This window comes from Onychomys torridus, chromosome 3 (assembly GCF_903995425.1).
Source record: "Onychomys torridus chromosome 3, mOncTor1.1, whole genome shotgun sequence".
In the NCBI taxonomy this organism is placed as follows: domain Eukaryota; kingdom Metazoa; phylum Chordata; class Mammalia; order Rodentia; family Cricetidae; genus Onychomys; species Onychomys torridus.
The window spans coordinates 155,250,541-155,273,356 of NC_050445.1; the positions used below are offsets into that span (position 1 = coordinate 155,250,541).

Below are 22,816 nucleotides of genomic sequence, written 5' to 3' on the forward strand. Positions count from 1 at the left end.
TACATAAGATCAGGGAAAAACTGGAGAAGTAACTGAAAACAGAAAGAAGAAAACAGCACTTAAGAAATCTGTCTTGCATGAAGAGAGAGTTGAACCATTGCTTGCTAATTTAACACAGTGTGGAAAACCCTCTGGGATTCAATCAAAACATGATGGAGATGGAGTAGGGTGAAAAGTACCAATGACAAGGGCCCCCCATCTCTAGGGATGTTTCCTGTACTGAAAAGAAAATGCTCCCTGGTGGAGTGCCTAATTCATCTCCCCTACACAAAGTGCTCTAACTCCATGTAGTCTGCTTCCAGAAAGGAGGCAGGTAACAACGCAAATTGTAGGAAGAATAAAATCAAAGACAGTCTTCGATCATAATCACACATGATAGGTTCATATTCTACTTCAGAATATATGCATATATGAAAATGCATGTAGATACACATATGCTCTTAACACAGAGAAGTGGAACAATCCAACTACTTAGACTCCACCAGGTACCTGATAGAGATCCACTTACATTGTCAAGCACTGCAGTTGGTAGATCAAAGCTCACACCAGCAGACATCTCACCTGCTTTTCCTCTATTATGTAGATCTGATATTTCCTCTATTATGTAGATTGATATATGTGTGAAAACCGGACTCAGTGCTAAGTTCTCTTCTTCATGGATTATGTTCAAATTTGAGCAGTTTTGTGTGCGTGTTCTCTGGCTGCCTCTGAGGTTGTTCTGATCTTCCTCTGTCTTTCACTGTTCCTCCTTATGTAGGATTTGCTCTGATGTAGGACTCGCCTTTAGCTGAGGTGCATATCTGAGGCCCTTCACTCACTAAGGAAATCTCTTTCTAATTATGGGGATCATATAGAAATCCCCTTATCCACCATGGAAATCTGGTTGCTATTTCAATGGAACAGAAATACTTAACTATTCAAAATTAGATGAAGGGGATACTGTCTTTTAAATGAAGCAAAATCTGGAAGGTATATATTTCCCTGAAAAAAATAATAAACAACACCTTTGAGAGAAATATTTTAAAAAACTAAACACCTATGCATAGCTCATATATGAAACCCAAACATTTCAAATACAAATAATCTAGTTGGAGGTTTTATTATGTCAGACTTTGATTTTATCATCATGTCTGAACAAATTGTTCAGCAAATATGGGAGGATTAAAGGGATATATTAAGAAAATAGTATCAAACTAATATTTCCCTGTAGCTGGAGAGTTTCTCTCCAGCTCCTGCCAATCAGTGTTTTATTTATTGACCAATCAGAACAACACATTTGACATACAGAACATCCCACAGCATCTCCCCTTATTTTACTTATTGTCTTATTGGTTGCATTATGTGGTTCCTAAAAATATCCAGAAACTTAGATAGCTACCATATTTTATTCAATGCAGACAGGGATTGTTGTAATTCTAAAATGAAACATAACCTGATCTTTGTTTTGCACTGGGCAGAGGAATGAATATTGGGATCAGCGGGTCCATCTTAAATCATGATTCAAGTTAGCAAAGGACAGTGACAACAAACAGACTTGTAAAGAAGAAAGTCAGGCCCAGGATAACAGTGTGTGGACACAGAGGAAGAAAAGATGCAAAAAGGTAGATGCTGCATGTAAAACACATCTGTGTCACACACTTTTAACACAAATGTCTCTCTACTTTACTCTCCTACCGGGACCATGTCATTATTTTCTAGGGCCCTATGAATTTTTGCTTTTGAAAATCCCATCCTTCATACCAAAAGAATAAATGAATAAAAAAACAATATTTTGAATTACATTTTGTGACCAAGTTAGTATAAAAACAAACACAATAGTATTGTGTAGGAAAATGCATCGCATTCAACGTTCCCTTCTCTCCTCTGATTTTAAAGGAAATGAAAGCATAGCCTCTGGGCCTCTGCAGTGTATAGTCAGCTGTAGGCCTTAGTGTGTCTGGTGGTACAAGCTGGCCCACTCTACAATGGTAAGTTTCTCCCTAACTATTAGCTTTTTTTCTTCTGATCATTCAGCAGCATTTGGCAGGCTAACTTCTTTGCCAGCATGTATTCTCTTCAAATCTTGTGTCCGTGACGTGTGTCTACCTGCATGCCACCAACTTGCTAACTGATGCTTTTATGAGCTTCCACTGCTAGTGCCTTAAAAACACAACATAAGCAAAGACAGAGTACACAGCCTCTGTTCTCCTGCACTGCCACCAGAAACTGGAATAGTTGCTCTCTCTTACATTGCTTGTTGGTTTGTTTTTTTAAGATTTACTTATTTTTATTTGATTGTTTTTTCTGTGTGTATACATGTGTGTCATGCACATGCCTAGTACTCATAAGGCATTGCATCCCCTGGGCCTCAAGTTACAAGCAGTTGTGAGCTGCCATGTGGGTGCTAGGAATCAAACTGAGGACCTTTCCAGGGTAGCCAGTGCTGCCCATCACTGGGCCATTTCTCTAGACTCTTTAATGTTTAATCCTAGACAAGGCAGATGAAAGCTTTTAAATTCTGTTTGCCTTTTACTCAGACTGGCAGCAGAATTCTTTAAAATCAAATGGATTCATTAATTTACATTAGTTGAGGGTTTATTTTATCCCTATAGCTTTCCGAGGCTGTGATATCACAGTCAAATATATATACTACATTATTCCTTGGCTGGACTGCTTAATAACCAGCCTGTGACACAGCTGGGGAGCTCTGCTATACAGTTAGTCATGTGCCCTCTGTGTTAGACAGTTGGGAAGATGGCTGTCTTTGCAAGAATTCTGAAGGCTCCATATGGCTCCAATCTCAGAAGCAAGGTTAGCCAGATGCATCCTGGAAATCAGAGGGTGACAGACATGCCCGCCCATCTCCTTTACAGTCAGTGACAAATTCAGACTCGACCAGGAAGATAAAGTGTTCTCACCCACTTACAGAAAGAAGTCAAAATGACCATGGCTTTCCTGCCCAAAGCTCTAAAATAAAGCATATTTCATGTTGATATTTATGTTCCTCATATAACCTTGCCTCCATGGGAGGGGGGATCACTTTCCAGTTACATCTTTCCTAGGTAATAAGTAAATATTCTTCCCCCAAATAGTACTTGGGTTTGATATTTGATTTCAGTATTAAACCCACATCACTGAACACTCAACTCCAAGAGCAACACTGACCTACATTATCATCAGTGACTCAAAAAGCCAATGGCTTGCTTACACCTGTCCGAATTCACACAGGGGAGGAAATCCTGTCCTCAAATGCCTGATCTGCCAGGTTTGTTTTGTTTTCTTCAGATACCATTATTACCGTATGAAAAGTCATCCTGAATTCAAGTCATTTCTGCTTTAGAATGTGTTATTTCCTTTACATCGTCCCAGAGAACACATGAGCGGCTCATGGTCAGGATCTGCTACCTGTACCTAAGGGCAGTGTGACTGTTTAAGGGATTCCTGAAGGGGTATGCTGTCCTTCTTAAACCTATTACACAACATGACAATTGTCTGTCTTTCAGCAGGCTTTCCTCCAACAGGCTTCCCCACTGAGGAGCAACTTTACTGCTGAAAATATTGTTGATTGTGACATTCTTGGGTGAATTTCCTGACGTTAAAAAAAAATTGAAAATATTAGTTTTCTGGAAGATGGTGATTCACTAAAAGTGTGTTTTCTTTTGTAGCCAATGTGGAAAGGATAAGAAAGAATGGAAAAATTAGGACATCCAAGTCACACCAGAAATAACAAGGAAAGATGGGGGCAGGATCCTTCTCCTGGTTTCAGAAACAGGAAGACACCTCTTTGCCAAGTGAGATGCAAAGGGAAGTTTCGGGAAGACAGAATACTTGAAAGCTCCTTATGTCCAATAAACGGACAGTATGGCCACTCAAAGAGGAGATGAACATCAATGCTGTACCTTGTCCTCTGCCAGCTATGGACTCTGGCAATTCTGTGGGCAGGATGCAGAGACTTGTGTACTGACACTGCTTTTGGAAACCTCAATGTGGGGCAGGGGCAACTAGAACTATTTTCTTTCCAAAGTGCCCCTCAGATGAGAGGTAAAGGGCCAGTGAGATGGGTTAATGTATAAATGTACTTGTGACCCAACCCAATGACCTAAAATATCAATCCCCAGGGCCAACAGGGTAGAATGAGAGAATTGACTCCAGCAAGCATCCTCTGAACCCCACATGTAAACTGAGGTACATGCATACTCATACACAGACACAGACACCAGAAATAAGTATAATAAAATTTTAAAAAGAAGGTTAAGTGAAGACAGGAGAGGTCTTACCCAATATTCAAAAGCTTATGATAGTAAAGATATTTTTGAATAGTTCAAGTATAACAGAAGAGAATTTAATGAAGTTACTGTTGCAGGGAATGGGACATTGAAAAGATGGCTCCAAGATTGTATTGCTCCTAAGATGAATTCACAGAGGTAAAGAGTAAATTCAGAATAGGCGAGGTGTGAATTCAAAGGAGAATATTTAAACTCCAATAGAGATTGGGGAAGCTCTTGAACTTGTTAAAATAGTCAAGAGAGGGAAAGTATCCATAACCTTGAGAGGAAAGAGCAGAGTATTAGTGCAGTGGAAGCAGCTGTTCCCAGTCTTCCGGTTTGGGGAGGGGGAAAATAACAATTGTACTAACTGAGAAAAAGCTCAATTTAGCTTTTTTTATTCTTGGAAAATGCTTTAGACAGCATGGGTATTCTCTTTTTCTTCAGAGTTGGACGCACTTGACTGTCACCGACATCGTTCAGTGAGACTGCTCCTTAACTCAAACAGTGAAGATTGAGGGCACTTAAAATCATACATTACCACAGTAGTTGGGTTTTTAACCCTCTCGTATGTGGTTTCACACATTATATTCAAGCCATTGTTTTAAAGGTGTTTTAATTACCCTTTGTTATTTTCTAAGAGCCATTTAACAGTGCAGTCCCTTCCATGTGATCCTGTGAGCTACATGATAAGTCAATTTTGTCTTTGTGTTCCACAGAATCCAAACTGTAAAGAGAAGAGCACATTTTAAACCTTTCTGCACTATTCTTTAATTTTCACCAGATCAGCTTTCTTTCAAGTTTCAATTAATTTATTAATACTCATCACTTATGTCCATGTAACCATATAAAATAACTCTATCCCATTCCACGTTGTCTATGACAGTCACATCATTCCCGGTTTCCATCTCTGGGTGTCTACGCTATTTTCACTCCTTATACTTTTAACATTCTGTGCTACTTTGTTTTATATCTGTTCTTGAGGAAAATGAAATAAGATTTAAAGAAAACCAGAGCAGAGTACTCTTTTTAAAAGGAAGTTTGCTTCTTTATATTTAGTGTAAAAATTAACAACTGCTCTTACCTCTTGTTTCCTGGTCTCTCTTTTTAAATATTTGTATTTTTCATTCTCTCTTTTCTTTATGTTTTTTACTTTTATTCTATTTTATTTTTTTGTCTCAGACAATATCTTGTTCTGCAGCCCATATTCAGTGCTTAATTAAGCTCACAACCCTTCCTCTCTGCCTTCCTAACTCTGGGATTATGGGTGTGACAAGACATGCCTGGGTAGATTTCCCTTTGCAGAAAATATTGGATGCTAACTTTCTGAATATTAAGAATCTCCTCAAAAATAATCACCAGTATTATGAGATTTTCCTCCCTGCGAGCCTCTAGACCCTCAGTTCTTCTCCATTCTGGGACTCCTTCTGCCTTCTCCCTAGTCATTCCTCCTGGCTCTAAATTTGTCTTCTACAGTAAGATTACATGGTCTTCCATCACCTAGTGAGGGGCCGTTCCCTAGGATATAAGCTATAGCCACTCATCACTTACGTCAATTATAGCTAAGCTAACAAATCCTGCATGGTTTTAATAGATGGATATATACTATGCTCATTAAATCGATCTACTAAGTAAATATGGATTCGCAATGAAGATGAATTCTTCATGTTTCTGACAAGATCGTTCCTCTAAGTCCTGAACATCTCAATGTGAGCCAAAGTAGATCAAGAAAGACTTATTGAGACTTGCAAGAGCCTGGTTTAAGGAGTCACTTTTTACTACTTACTCTAAAATATTACATTGTATACAAAGGAAATTTGGTGAGAATTTTGGCCATTTTTCTTTGGTTTGAAATTGCATACCATTTACAAGGACACTGAAAATGTACAAACAGTTGCGACATTGACAGTCTGGGGCATAGTTACTGACTTGGTACCCAGAGAACAAGATGGACTGAACTAGAAAGCTGTTTTTACATTGATGTTTTCCTTTTAGCAGTTCAGGCAGTAAGCTGACTCCATGAAATGGCATAGAGAGAGCAGGGGACAGGAGCAAAACAACTTACAAACAGAGAGACCTGGGCTTTGGCCCCAGGCAGTAACTGTCTCCCAAGCTAAATGCAGTCAATGTTTCCAGGGCCTGCACACTGGATTCAGGATACCAGGGAAGTGGACTGGAATTATAGTCAAATCATACTGAAGAGACAGATTTTTTAAAAAAGTGGGAAATTCAATGCCCAGGAGCGGATCTACTTGGCCAAGAATGAACCAGTTCCAGAATGGGTGCCCTGAGAAAGTCCCATAACAAGCCAGGAGGATTTCCAGCAGGATGCCTGGGAGCCCCAGTGTTTCCCTGCTCCACACTGTCCAGTTTGCAGATGTGCCCCAGTGACAAGAGGGAGTTCTAAGAAGCCATGATTTTTTCTAGTTGATCAGGCCCCTTGGGGAATATGATGAAAGCTTGGGTCATTGTCTGCAGGTTAAAAAACAGTATGAGTCCATAAATCTGGGCAACTAAGGATTTCACAGATTCCATAGAGCTCATCTTACAGCCTTTAAAGTGATTCAATACTCAGGGTAAAAAAGAAAAGAAAAATACCTTATCTGGAGGTTAGTGAGGAAGGGTTCACAGGGTTATCATTCTGAGGTGTACTCTTGGGCAGGAGCATGAGGAAGAAGAACCCCACCATGTAACTTTGGACCCCTTCTCAGTCAATTTGGTCAGCCAAATCCCACATAGGATTTTGATGGATTTGTCGATATTTTAAGACAGATAACAATTTTGTTAATTGTACTTCCTATGTGTATATTTCAGAAAACACAGAGGCACAATTGAAGTCTGACAGAAGGGCCACATGAATGGACTCTGGGGCCTTGTTTCAGTTGACATGCTTTTCCCTTTGTCTGACTGTCTGTCTGTCTCCTAATAAAGGAACGGAGAGAACCTGGTAAGAGTGGAGAACCTGGCTCCTCCCTGGAAGGCACACTCCCCTATATTTCTCTTGTGGGCGGGGCTCTCCCTCATCAGGGATGGACCTCACTATACCATCTCTTTCCTACCACTGGAGGAGTCCAGAGAACATGGAGAACAGATTTCACAACATCAACTGGCTGTCTGCAGAGTCACAATTCTTCATAAATGCAATGATGGTAAATCATTCCATGCATGTTCATAGTGGCACTCTTACAATATCAAACAACTAGAAACTCATTTTTCTTTCCAAATGGCCATTTCATCTACTCAAAACCTATCTGTTGTCACTCTAATATAAAATATCTTTTTCTAAGATAATTAGAAAATAGATAAAAGCCTAACTGTAAACTCTTTGAAAAGTATGTGAAGAAGGTGTGGTGGTGGTGGTGGTGGTGGTGGTAGTGGTGGTGGTGTGTGTGTGTGTGTGTGTGTGTGTGTGTGTGTGTGTGTGTGTGTGTGAGAGAGAGAGAGAGAGAGAGAGAGAGAGAGAGAGAGAGAGAGAGAGAGAGAGACTGAGACTTAAATGTCATCTCTCTTCCAGGCAGTTCTTTCCCTAGATGAAGAGGTCAGCACTGTTTAGCCCTGTTCCACCATGTTATTTAGTGTGACAAGATAAAGCAGGGATTGGGCTCTGGAGGCTGTAAACCTCCCACCATCCAGGGGCACACCATGAACAATCCGCATTGCACATCACTTCATACCACTGTGGTGACAGAGCCCCTGAATTCGATCATGCAAATCCAGTTCTTCTGGCCCCTCTCTCCACCTCACTCCTTGCAATGCCTGCCCCTCTGCTTGACATGCAGGTAGCCCACACCACTGGGGCTAATCTCTGAGAACTTAATGCTTTGCATCTGACAGGGACGCACAATACACACCCTCTCACGGCCACTCTGTTGGGTCTCCTAATTTACCGGAAGACATCCCAGGACTTAGATAATCCATTGATCCCACTCGCATCGGCTTTTATATTTCAGTCTGTCACGTTAAGTTGTCAGGAGCAGCGGTTAAACCGATGTTTCACGACTTGAGATTTACTTTCTTTGGGGTGAGTTTCTCAAAGCTTGCCTTCCTACATTACACTTACAGATCATCCTTAGGAAAGCTGCTGGATCTTTACTGGCATAAATCTAGTAATAAAACAATAAAGTGTTTTAGGTAAGGACATTTTCAAGAGACTCCAGTTATAAGTATAAGAATGTAAAACTGAATAAAATTTGAAATTTCAAAGGATGGCGTCTGTCTAGTTCTGTCTGTGGGAAGCAAAAACACCATATGTAAAGGGGGCATGTTTCTCTCTATATAAAACAAAAATAATTACAGAATGGCTGAGGGGACATGGGCCTGCATGAAGGGCTTGGAAGGGCAGAAAAGGAGACCACAGGAGCCTATTAGGAAAGTGAGATGCCGGAGCTGGCCCCACAGAACAAAGGCAGAGCCGTGTCTATACATCTCATCTTGGGGTCTAGCATTACAGACATGGATATTTTGGTTGGGGATGTCAGTTTTAGTTGCAATATGTCAGATTTCTGACAGGCGAGCTGTGATATTATACAGAGCCTCAGATCATATCCTCCCTACATCAGCTCAAGCTGTTCTTGTGGGTAAATTAGAGCAGAGAGATCAAAGAACTCAAATGCAATAAACACAATAGTCATAAACAAAGGACCGAACTCCTGAAAGATCACAAAATTTCCAAAATCTTAGAGTGTACTGAAATGGGGAAAAAAATGTGAAAAGATACAGTAATTACTTAAACCTTGTTAAAAAGCCACCAACCTCCCTATCCCTCGTTAAGAGAAAATGAGTTTGTAGACATTACCAAGTCATTTTAGAAAAAAAATGCATTATTTAAAAGTATATCTGTTGTATGTCTCCATGCCTAGTTTGTACCGATACTATAATATCATCATAAGTCCTTCGGAGAAGCTACAAACAATAGAGGGGTGTATCTATGGCTTTCCCAACACACTAACACACATGTGAGTGCACACACACACACACACACACACACACCTAAATTAAAATTTTCAAATTAGTTAATTTATGTCTTTGGGTGTTTTGCCTGCATGCATATATGTGTAGCACATGCATGCAAAGCCCTGAGAGGATAGAAGAGCGTGTCAGCTCCCCTTGACAAGGACCTTAGATGGTTGTGAGCTGTCATATGGGTGCTGGGAATCTAATCAATAGCCAGGGGCTCAGTCGTAATTCACAAATGTTCACTGAGGTCTAAGTTCTGTGGTTTCCTTTGCCTTTGCTTGCTAAATTGTGAAGCAGACTCCCCATACATGCCTGGCACCTGGTACATGCTCAGTGAATGCTCTCACTCTTGACCAATTGGTATCTTGTTTTCCATTTAATTACCAGGGGAAGCCTCGCTCACTTTGGCTGTAGTGTTTCATGGTCCAGTCATCTGATCTGCAGTCCCCTGTGACTGCAGTATAGCCTGGGGTCTGGCAAATAGATGGGCAAGCACATTTGATATTGCTCACTAGTGATGAAATACACTGACCATTTCTCACAGTCTTTGCACTTTTGGCATAAGACTCTTGCCTAATGGAGGGATGACTCTAAGCTTTCACTGAATGACTGCACTTACAGAGAGACCAACCTAAACCTTGAAGAAATGGCACTTATCCCTTGATAGCTTAGGGCTCCATGGAATGGGGTTGTGACCTCCCCAGTGTCTGTCACATAGACATAGGTCAGAGGAGGTTGTCGGATTCCATGGAGGCAGAGTTACAGGTGGTCATTAAGCCTCTTGTCATGGGTTCTGTGAACGAAAGAGTATTCTAGAAGAGCTGGCAAGCACTCTCAAATATTTGAGCCCTCCCTGTCCTCCCTCCATTCCCTCCGCCCCCAGCCACTGCCTTACAGGACATTCAAAGATTGATACTGCTTTGTTAGGTCAAAGACTCCCAAGTTCTCTTGTGCAGTGACACATTGCATGAGTGAGAGCCTAAGGAAGCACTGTGAATACTCTCCAAAATAATGACATGACCTCAGCGAAGGGATTTCCATGTGAGTACCAGAGCCCAAGTTCAAAGCCTGACACACATGTCAAAATCTGGCTGTGGTGATGTGCATTTGTAATCTCAGACCTGGGGAGGTAGAGGGTCCTGTGATTTGCTCTCCATCCAGCCTGTCTGAATCCTACCTCAAGAAACAATATAACATGCACAGCTCCTGAAAAATATCACCACGTGTTATCCGGTCTCCCTGTGTATGTGAACACACACACACACACACACACACACACACACACATACACACACACACACACACACCTACACTACATGCACATCCAAAAAGTTAAGTAACATTTGAGTTTGGATAAACAAGTGAATATTGTTCCACCTGCCCACTGTAGTGTATTTCTAAAGGCCTTTAAAATCATTTGTTCTGATAAAGAGGATTTGTGTACCCAGTTCACACAGCTCTTGAAGTCAGGACTCTGAAGTCACAAACTCAAATTCTAACTCTTCCTTGGGAGATAAGTCTCTTCAGCAACAGGACAGTTTTGCTCCAATCATCTGGGGAAACAACAGTGTGTGATCTCCCTGAGCAGACAGACCACTGGGAGCAGTGATCCATACAGTGTGTGTCACTGTGAACTGAAAGGTCGCTAACATCCATTACTAGTTGACCTCTAAGCAGCTCTCGCTCAGGACTCCCAGAGCCCTCCATATTTGAGTGTCACCTCTCAGGCTGAGACTTTATGGAAAACTTACAAGAGTCGCTCACAATTGCATCATGGGTTCTTCTGATGCCCCCCAGAGAGATGATTTCAGACACACAGGAAGCATGTTCAGGGGCTCCTAGGTCCCTGTGCCCAGAGGCATGGGAGCCATTGCCCTGAAGCCATGCAGATACTGGTGAAAGACTTCCTTTCTCATCAAGACCTGTGTTTATACAGATGGGTCTTCACATGGCTAGGGAGGGATTACTACATTCTAAAGTGTATGCTCACAAACTATTGTAATTTATGTTCCTGTCACTCATTAATATCAGGTGTTCATGCAGTACACATTTATATTTGTACTTAAGTCAATGCTGAGGAAAGTCGTTTTGGGAATGTGCTTAAGTACCTGTCTTTTTATACCTTACCTCTGCTTGTAAATTCCTTATTAACCCCTTGAATACTGTGTTTTAGTTTAGGGCTATCAACAAATGTGATTAACTGTCTTATCTCAAGGGAAGCTTGATGATTAAGAGCTAGGGAGAGAAAGTAGATGAACACATTTCCTGTACATGATGATTACAGTGTCAGCCTTCCTGCCACAGAGGCAGCCTTGACGAAATGACAAGCAGAAAGCAGGCACTCTGTTCACTGTCTCAATCTTGTGTGCCAAGGTCACAGCTGGTAAAGGCTGACCTCCTGATATTTACACCTCCTTTGGTCACATGCTTCATTCTTAAAAATGGACTATGGGAAAACTGAAGCTTCTTGCTTTCACATTAAGAAATTGTGTAACCAAGCAGCATGATAACAATTGTCAGTTCAATTAGCAGTATGGTTTTGTCTGATTTCAAATACCACATAACTTCTCCTCTGCCATAAAGGAATAGAGAAAACTAGCCTAAGAAGAAAAAGACAAAAGAAAAAAAAAACAAAAAAAAAACAATTGACTGTTTAAAGGGCTGGAGAGCCTGGGAAGCCTTGTAAATGACCTGAGCATGGTTCTCAGCACACACATCAGATAGCTTCCAACCGCCAGTAACTCCAGCTGAGGGAATCCATCTCCCTTTTCGGACCTCCATGGGCACTTTCAAGCACAGGGCCACACACAGGCACACACCCACACAAATAAGTAAAAGATAATGAAAATAAATATTTAAAAAAGAACAGAAAGCAAGCAATAAGGGAGAGGGCTGCACAAGATGATCACATGATCTAATCCTGATTTCAGCTGGAGAGCACCTCTGAGTATCTTGGACATGGTAGAGGGGATTTAAACGGTGTGTAATGCTTCAGTATTCTCCTGGCCTGACACTATTGGTGAAGTAAACTCTTCAAGTTCATGTTGTCCTGTTGCCGAAGGAATCCCTGACAGTTCCCCTTTCATCTTTTCCTTTATTTTCTTCTGAGACAGTCTCCTACTGTAGTCCATGTTGTCTTGGTGCTCATTAAGTAGCCCAGGATGGCCTTTAGCCCAGGTAGCCTTTAGCACATGGTAATCCTGCCTCAGCTTCCCAAGTGCAGCCACCCTTCCTGGCCCACTTAGATTTTTCTATACTGCAGCAAATGTTCTATTCCCAAACTCATTGTCTCCAGATCTGGTTATTTGTTTCCCTGTACACCTGTGAAATGGGAAGTCATGTAAACAAAATGCAAATGTAAAACAAACCACCAGCATCCACCCTTTCTTGTACCACTCTTTTGACATTGCTTTTTAGGTTTAGAGCTCCAATGGCAAAACTTTGTTATGATTTCAGGCCACAACTGCATCTTTGACTGACCAACTGACTTGGGAGCTTGAAGTCTAAGTGGACAAGTAAGTTCCCACATCTTAGAGATTCCTTCCTGTCTCTAGAGAGCAAGCATCCCCCTGGGAGGGCCCTGGAAATTCTGGACTCTTGCAGGTGGCTGCCTTTCACGGAAGTGAAATAAGAAATGATGAAGACACATTTCTGTTCTCACAATCCTCAATCAAACGGACCCGCTTACTCCAGAGCCGATCACCTTCGCAGTTCTCATCATTTACTTTCCGTTTTTACTTTTCAGCCATTCCTATAAATTCTCCAATTTGAAAAATTTGAAAACAGAACAGCCAATTGACTAAAACTGAGAAATGGTTAAAAAAGAGTGAAAGCATTTGAAATGAAAGCGGTAAATACTGCAGGAAGAGCAGCACTGTGTCCCCGTGGAGCAGAGCCCCCCAGTCGGGTAGCATCATGAGGAACAAGCGGCAAAGTGAATTTTGGAACTGACAAAGATCTCAGGATCCAGTTTTGTCAAATGAGGATATTAAAGATAAATCACTACCTATTACCAGCACTGGGTCAGGAAAGAGAAGTACACAGTACTCGGACTCAGCATCATCTGAATGAATGCCCTCTGTTGATCTGTGGGAACTCAGTGCATGCCTGTGTGAGGTAAAGGCCACCAAAACTTTCTTCAGCAAGACCTTTCGTAATGACAGTAAGAGAAATCGAAGCTGGTCACAGTGGGGACTGGCAGATCTCTAGATTACCAGCTCTTCGAAGAGGAAGGAAGCACACTCAGTGCATACTGCTTGTGGATTCTCCTTCCTGTGTCTTTTTCTGGTTGTGGAACTACTGAGACCTACAAGTAGTCTCATCAGAAAGGTTTTCTAGATAGTCATGGTAGCTCATACCTGTAATGCCAGTGCTTAGACAGCTGGGGCAGGAGGATTATCAGAAGCATGTGGCCAACCTGGGCTATTAGTGCATTCCAAAGAGAAAAGCATAGAAACAAAAGAATAGAACGCAAGGAGGAGATGGAGAACACAAGGTGAAATGTCTCCAATGTAAACCAGTTTTCGCACAAACATGCTGCCACTGTTAGTACTGGGTACAAATGATTACATCTTTCAAAGTTAGCCTGTGACTGAGAAATGGAACATCCTCTACTCACAAATCAGGACCCCCAGCACACACACAGAGTACCAGTCTTCTTCCACAGGGTCCTCGCTGCATCGGCATCCCAGCCACACAGTCATCTTTCCCTCCTGTGCAGCAGAGACGGCAGCCCCGTAAACAAAGCAAACCCCTAAACCCCTAAGACACCAGAGATTTATCCCTATCAATGGGAGTCTCATATTTTAACAACTTCCCTAAATTTTATGTTAAAAACTTTATAGCATGCTTGTAACTGGTACTTTTCCTTTATTTATTTATTTTTTAACTTGTTCTGCACTGAGCTATCTCTACTGGGGTAAAGTATTTAAAGTAACAACAAAACCAAATGCCAGTGTAGGAATTAAACAATGGGAATTAAAAATGTGTGCATGATACTCTAATCTGAGCATCTAGTATTGTTGTTCTCGTGGAAACTGTGTTAGATTAAACTACTTTAACCCCTTGCCCCCTCCACACACCAAATCTCACTCACTTTTCCACAGAGAATTATCTCCAGCCAGAATTCCAACATTTTACATTAATTCTATCTATTATATTACGGTGATCATCCTAGCTTAATTCTAAATATAAAGCCTCATGCAGAAAGACACAGTTTCTTGTTCATTTCTATTTTACTTTCTCACAGAAGCTGGAGCTTCTTGTTTTAGCTAGATCATTTGACCAACAGTCCTTGGGACCCTCCAGTATCTGTCTTCCCAAGCCTGGGTTCATGGGCACACACTATTGTTCCCAGTTTTTGTGTTGGGGTCTAAATGAAGGCCCTTCTGCTTGCAAGGCAGGCCTTTACTCACCGAGCCACCACCCCAGCCCTAATCAAGATTTCTGTGACTTACTATGAGCCAACCCCTCCCACTGTGGGGCTGAACCAAAGGGCATGGGCATAGGACAGAATGATCTACTGCCCAATTTCTCCAGGAGCTTCTGGAGCCCTAGCTGACTGTGTTTCACTGTCTCTATCCCTGATAGCCCTGGGGATAATTTCCCGGCACAATACACATAGAAAAATTGAACTTCCATTCAAACACAAGTCTGGAATTATGTCTAGATAAACAGCATCAGGGGACATTTTGTGACAATGTAGACAGGGTGATGTTTGTAACAATGTAATTTCATTGTATGATAAACATCAATTTACCATTTAAAAAAAATACATGTTGTCACCATCTTACCTTGTTGCACTTGAGTTGGCCTTGTTCAGATAAGAAGCCTATCTCTGCCAGCAACAACAAGTTAGAGATAAGCCTGGAGAAATCACTCTCCACATAGAATGGTACCGCCTGCGATCCTAACTTCACACAGCCACCCAGCACATGCAGCTTGTGAGTTTACTGTATCTTAATCTATTCTTGGTGCTATTAAACAGAGGGCATCCCACATCCACACCACTCAAAAGCAATTACACCTTTGTCTAGAGTATAGGACAGGGCTCTCCCTAAACAATGAAATTCTCATTATTACAACTAGCACAAGGACCACCTCGGCTTAACAATGACAGGGCTTGCCATGCCACAAGAACTTAACACCAAGTTTGATATACAAGGGTGACAGACCTGAGAAGCATATAGAAAGCATCAGATAAGAAGATAAGAGCAATCTTTACCAGCTCATAATTAAGCTCTTATTCTGTTATTTATTTTTGAATCGTACAGACACACATGCTTCCCTTTTCCTTAATTTTTTGAATAATGTCCCATAGGCAACATTATCCTAGATGTCAAATGCATAATTGAGTCTTCTATTGTAAGTAAAGTTCATATAACAAGCCCCTGAAGTCACACAGCAGCAACATAGTGGTTAAAAATAACCGTGTGTGAAAAGCCATCTAAGTGCCATGAGCCCGAACACACCTGGGTCCCCTTTCTCCTCTCAGGACACTGGCTGAGTGGTTACTCGATGATTATGGTGCCTTTCCCACACTGGAATCTTGCTATGTTATATCTGAAAGCCCCAAAACTAGGTCTTTTATGAAGTTAACTTGAAAACATATCTTTCTTTATTTGATGGGCTTGAGGAGGGAGTGGACTCACACTAAACTGTTGTTTCATACACTCTGGTTCTGCAGTGTTGAAGCACACCATCTCTAACATGTACCATGGTAGTGCATGATGACCACAGAGACCCAGAGTTCTGAGTGTTTCCAGAAAAGTACCATAAATATCAACTCTAAATGAGATAGCAAATATATTTCAAATGTATATATAATACATTTAATATGTGTGTACATACACACACACACAGCCTGGCACAGTGGGGTGTGACTTTAGTTCCAGTGACTCAGGAAAGCGGCAGGTGGAGGAAGCCTTGAGCCAGAATCAGAGGTAATATGGTACCTATGATTCTCTCATTAAAGGAAAGGTCTAGGGTGCAGCTCAATGACAGTGCTCTTGTCTAGGATGTGCAAGGCCACTGGCTGGACCTGAAACAATGCAAAGCAGAAGTATCTGTGCACTTATTTTTTTAAAAAAAATAAGATTCAGTTACATCTAGAGCAAGCCACTCCAATGATTTCATATTGAAAATAACGTATTATTCCTTCAAAACAAGAATGGTTTAAAGAATCAAAAGGAATCTTGAAAGAGACAGAATAGCTTTAAAAAAAAACCCAAAAAACTAGACAACAGATTATTCTGGAACTGCGGGTGGCAGTGGCTTTCATTTCACATCACATTTGCACTGGAGCTGAGAGCTCACCAGTAGATGCACCGTGCAACCAGACAGAAAATGAGTGCCAGAGGCTGCCCCACTGTGAGCACCAGAGGCCCCTTATCTCTTCAGAGCTGCTCCCAGCCCTCTGGACACTCACACTGCCTTGTGCTGAATGGTGTGAGATCACCTGCCAGAGATTGCCTGCATCTTCCATTCAACCGGTCCATAGCAGAACTATTCTTAAGGCTAGCCTGAATCACAGAGCTACCTGTTTATCTCTGAAACTTTGAAAGAACAACTGAGCCCACTTTAAAGAAGCAGACAAAACAAAACAAAATTACTTGGTCTGTAGATTGCTTGCTATACAGGCAGATGCTTGGATTCAAACACATATGGCAGAATCACTTGTGGCAATGTGTGCTTGGAATTTTAGCATTGGGGAGGCAAAGACAGGAAGACCCCTAGGATGGACAACCAGCTAGGCTCAGTGAGCCCTACATGCACTCGAAGACACTGTCTCAAAAATAAGGTGGAAAACACCCAAGCAAGACACCAGTGTCAAAACTTGCCCCCCCCCTCTCTCTCTCTCTGTGTGTGTGTGTGTACTATAATAGTACACACAGAGACATTTAATCATATCTACACACAGGACACACATATGTAAAAAGTTTTTTTAAAACACATACACAAAAAACTAAACAACAAAAGATACAGAGGACTTGGATTATCAATCAGTTAAAGGTCAGGATGGCAGAGCCATTATTTCCCGAAGCTTTTGGAGTTGGTCAGCAAGTCAGGTTCTGCTGTTAGCTGGCTGGCAAAGTTCTGACGGCTTCTTTGAAGAAAACAGTAGCATTCCCCTCCTCCAGCATTTTCCTCACCAGTGCCGGAATCCCATAAGTATTAGATGGGTAGTCTCACAGGACCATATCTATGGCAAGCTTAAGACTACATTCTTCCCAGCAAGTCAAAAGACCACATAGAATTTAATTTGCAGTATTTGTGCTGATTACAGCTACCTGGGAATTTCTATTAGTTAGGCATTTAGTTTATTTCTCCAAAAACTAAAAAAGTACACAGGAGTTCAGAAAGGCAGATTTACATTCCTATCCAGCTCTTACTCAGGTCTTCACACTTTCATAACTGGATCTGAACAGGACTTAGAATTTCTCATCTTTATTTGATGATGACAGAGAGTGCACCGAGTTTTCATCTCAGGAAGTGTCTCTGGACTGAGGTTTCATATGGAAAGTCTTTTCCTGATTCTGCCAGGCAGACACCTCTCTACAACACAAAGATTATGAAGCATTCTCCATTTTCAAAGACACTGAGTAAAAGTGTAGAGAATATATTTCTTTGTGAAACATAAGACTCTATTGTGTGGATAGAACAATAGTCTATTATAAAAAGAAATTATTCATGGTGAGTAATAATACCATAAATATATTCAACCATTTTGATAAATGTTTAAGATAGGTTGTATACTAGGAGCTTCCTTTCTGACATCTTCTCAGACAGTACATTAGTAATTATCACTATAGCTCTAAAATATCATAGAGATAATAGTCACCAAGTATTGACATGTTTGGTAACTTTACTCCTAAATACTTAGTATTTACTGAGCCATATCAACTCAAGTATTTATTTAATCATCATAAACTGGGTATCTATTTCATGCTATATTCCAGTAGACGAGAGAGAGAGAGAGAGAGAGAGAGAGAGAGAGAGAGAGAGAGAGAGAGAATAAATAAGAAACACTGTACATTGTGTAGAGACAGACACCTAAATGCTGCACAGGTCATAATGTGGAGCCTGAGGAAAGGCACAGTGACATGGATGAAGGGGTGAAGGAACAATGTACTACCCACTGTCCAAGAACTGAATGGACCCATCTGGGATGTGGTGACCTTTCATCTAGTAATATGGGAAAAGCACTATTTACCATGAAGATGGAATTTAAAAATCAGAAAGATATGCCAGGAGGGTGTATAGAACTACCAGTAAAGGTACTCAGTCATACTCATAACTGTGTGTGAAGCTGGGCATGGCCAAAGCATTGGTCCCATGGAGAATGCAAGAGAAGAAACCAAATCACAGTGTGGGGTGGTTTGCATAGGAATTGCTGCTCAGGTGAAGGCTTTGAGCTAAATCCTGGAAGCGACAGCAGGATGCACACATCTGACAATAAGAGAGACACTCCAATCCTTTCTCAGGTAAACAAGTCAGATGGAGATAGAAGAATGATCTATCTAACAGAAGGGCTCAGAAGTTAGGGTCATGGTATGTTCAAGTGTCCACTCAAGAGAAGAAAATCTGATGAATGCAAGGAACATCTGAGGTAGAAACAAACTGAGAAACCACTCATGGGGTGCAAGAAAGTCTGAACGTTGATGTTGCTAATATGGGATGGGTCATTTGCTTAGAAACCCCAAAAACTTATACCACTGTGGATCTCAAATACTTTGGGTCACAAAACTACTGCAGAATTCGCTGGAAATCATAGCACAACTCAGATCCATTATTTTATTTTTTGAATACTTTCATTTAGTATTCTTGTGTGCCTATGTGTGTGTGAGCATGGGCACATGTGCTCCAAGGTGTGTGTGTGGAGGTCAGAGGACAACTTTCAAGAGTTGATTCTCTCCTTCAAGAATGAGTTCTGTGGATGTAGCTCTCTTTGCTAAGTTTGTGAAGCCAGCATCCTTCCATGTGAGCCACCTCACTAGCTTATGATACACTCTCATAAACAGAATTACCTATCTGTTTCTAGGAGATCCATAGATCATAGATGAGAACATCTTCACAAGTGTCCCCAATATCGCCACTTTGAGTAACTTAATGTGCCTCTCTTGGGCTCATTCATCTTTGAGTATGCTTAAAATTATCTTATCGTTATCTTGGCACCATTCTTTGAGCCATCACTATTTATATTCAGCCCTTCAGACTTATATATGTATGTCACTGTCGCAGGAAAAATCCATCCAAGAAACATTCTTAGTTGGAAACTGCCTGAGAGCAGGCAAGAGTCAGAATACTCAACAGACTACACATCACAGAGACACAAGAGCAGGCAGGGAGTCTGGCTGCTCACAGTGTTGACCTTGGTGTTCCCTACCTACCTGCTCCCTTCTCCTGTAGCCTTGCATTGAATGGTAAGTGACCAAGTGGGGAAGAGGGAGAAACTGTGGAGTGTGTGACTGAGCTTGCCCAGTGACAGACAAGAGGACATAAACTATGCCTGTGTTCTCATGAAGGCGGGTCAGGCCCATGGACCTGGAAGCCAGCCTTCCTAGGTAAACTTGGCTTCTGTGACTTGGAACGTCTTTTAATTATACATTGTCTCAGTTTCCTCAAATATAAAAGAGAATTAATAATAGTACCTCACTAGAGTATTATGAAAGTTACAAGTTATGGTGGTAGTAAGAAGGGTTTAATCTTTACACACACGCACCCCTGTGTGTGTCGCATGGTCACATGGTCAAATGATTGAAGGCTGTTTGCCCCATGAAGCCTAACAATGACGAAGGTGAGCATTTACAACTGATGTTTCTTCAACATTCCAGAGAAAAGAATAAGAAGCCAACTTTGAGGCTGGCTAATGTTAGCCATGTCATCTTCACATGCTCATTACATTTTGTATGGATCTCCCCCTGATTATGTGTCAGAGGCAGGTTCCTCGAGAAGAAAACAAAGAAGTAAACATCATTTCTTCTGTTCCCTTGCAGAACCTGTTTCCTTGAAGGAATTCTAAGATGCCTGAGGTGAATCTTCTGTGTGGTTCTTAAACACATGATCATTTCAAGCAGAGGACTGAAGCCAAGCTATTAGAGGAATAGACTGGCAGACAGGGGGACCAGGAGAAACCTACCATGGTGCTGTGCTGAGCAGGGGGGGTCCTAGGACCGCACGTCTCTTGCGTCAGCAGAGAAACTGGCTGAAATTCCTCAGAGTGAGGCTTGTTGGGGAAACTCACATGTAAGGGAAGGTGGAAGGCTGGGAGCCTCTCGCTCTCCTCCTCTTCCACTTTCTGTCTGCCTGTCACCATGGCTACCTCTCCATCTGTCTCCCCATACGGAGAGGCTGGTCGCTTGGAAGACATCCTGGAAGGAACAAAAGAGGAGAAAATAATGAAACCTCCACATAAATCCTTAATGCCGTCATTGTGTGGTTAGGGGCCATTGTAACAGAAATGCCTTTTTGTGCTGGCAGAGAGCAGGAAACCATCCAAACACCATTGCACAGTGCACACAATCAGAAACAATGGCCAAGCAGGTAGCGGCAGAACGGGGCTTGTTTGCTGTGAGAATAATACACTAATATAGCACTCTCTTGTATTCTGGCTTCTTAAACAAGAAAATTCACCTAAGAACACCGCATAATGCAAGTCCATTCCATTTTAAAGGGAAGAAAAGTATCCATCTAGTTTTACACTTTGATAGACCTTATTCAAAACAGAACATCTGTGAATAGCAAATACTATGGGCAGTTTAAAAGAAAGAAAAGCACTAAAATTTCCGCCATAAAGAAACCATATATAATAAAATAAATACATTCTCTCCACTCTAACAAGTTTGCATTGCATTAACAGTGAGATTACTGTGAGACACAGAAATATGCCTGAAAGCAGTCCTCAGAAAAACTGACAGAAAGTTGGATATTTGCTCAAAACTTAAAAACTACAAACATTGGTAATTCGTAAAACATTTAACCCATCTTGACATTTGGATCTAACACCAACATGTTGAGGTACCAAGTCACACTGGAATATTTTTAAAAGATTCATTTCTAACTGCAGAAGCCTATACTTTATTTAGAAGTGAATTTACAATTATTTACTCCTTAGAATACTTAAGGACGGAAAGAAAATCCATGCTTTGATTTTGTAAGAAAGGCTAAATGAAACAGGATTTAGATAAAGGGACAAGAATTGAATGTTGTCTTTGTTTCAGTAGGGTTCAGACTATCATCTGAGCTTAAAATACACCACAAACCTTTTTAGTGAGGGGGCAGCTCTTTCTCATATCATGAAAAAGTTTTACGTAGGAATGGAACTGAGTTAAAATGCCTAATGTAAAAACAGTCAGCTGACTTGTGGTATGAACAGTTTGATCTGAGCTTGAAAGAATGGAATTTTTTTTTTGTCCTGGTTGTTCTTCAACATACAAAGAGTGTCTGTAGAACCCTCTCTCTTTATTCTAGACTTATGGGACAAGAGGCAGAAACCATATTCCCTGACGAAGGGCTTCACCACTGTTACACATAGCATAAACTTTCAAATTTCAAATGTATTTCCAAAAGATCTGTTTCTCATCCCTGAAGAGTGATTCTGCCACTAGTGATGGACTCTCTCTCACTCAATTTATTCTTCTTCAAACTGAGAGATAGCATCTGCCTCTTAAGGCTTTTTGAAAGAAAACAAGTAGAGTCCTTAACTTGGGGCATACACTCACTGAGTACAAGCTCTTGCTTATATTGCAGACTTCAGACCTCCCACATGAATCTCCACCCTAAAAGAAAGAAAGAAAGAGAGAGAGAGAGAGAGAGAGAGAGAGAGAGAGAGAGAAGAGAGCTTCAAAATAATGGAGAGAGTTTAGCTTTAAAATCACCAAGTAAGCCAAAGTCAATGATCAGAAAACTTCCCCCAGACCTGCGGTACTTAAATGTAAACTAATAACATGAATCATCAAGCATGTTTAAAGAAATGTTAATAGTGATGCTGTTGACTAGCTAAGATCAGAATAGATCAAGAGGAGGAAGTATCTACAGGCAGCTGTCATGTGAACTCTCAACACTTAAGTGTAAACTACTTTTGACTCCATTGCAAAGGTTTATTCCAAGTTCACTCTAAACTCAGAGAAGAATGGAAAGGGATGAAATAAATCCAGTTAGAATTGTTTAGATCTCATTGATAATCTTACTAGTTATATTATTCCATGTAACACTGGGAATACTCAGATCACAGGGTTCTGATTCTGTTTTGGACCAACAAACATCTCATAGCTTATTAGAAGAAGATGTTCAAACACTTAAGGTCTTTGTGGAGAGATTTTTCATAGTACACTAGCAGGAAGATTTTTCAAACCATTGGTTGTTTCACTTGATGAAACCTCATGTTTGTGGTTGTGAGAGCATCACTTTTATAACTACAATTGATAGATGGTATTCTGTGTACCCCCCACCATAGCCTCATGTGCAATCAGTCTTCATGTGCCTAAAAATTCTAGACTACTACTGACAACACTTGGCTGCTGGTCATCAGACAAGAAAGCTAGCCCAGCTGGTCTCCAAAGTCATCACAGCTCTATGGTGCTCAGAACTAAGACCAAAGTGCCGATTTCCACTTTGTT

General features: G+C 41.1%; 1 protein-coding gene across 6 annotated transcripts in view; it reads right to left on the reverse strand.

Moving 5' to 3' along the window:
• Sox5 (SRY-box transcription factor 5) overlaps positions 1-22,816 on the reverse strand; it is a 627,114-nt gene that overhangs the window by 311,685 nt on the left and 292,613 nt on the right. For all 6 annotated transcript variants that reach the window (XM_036181267.1, XM_036181271.1, XM_036181266.1 and 3 more), the window contains exon 2: positions 20,338-20,569. In XM_036181267.1, the coding sequence (XP_036037160.1) occupies positions 20,338-20,568 (231 nt within the window). In that variant the 5' untranslated portion in view covers position 20,569. The remainder of the gene's footprint in view (positions 1-20,337; positions 20,570-22,816) is intronic.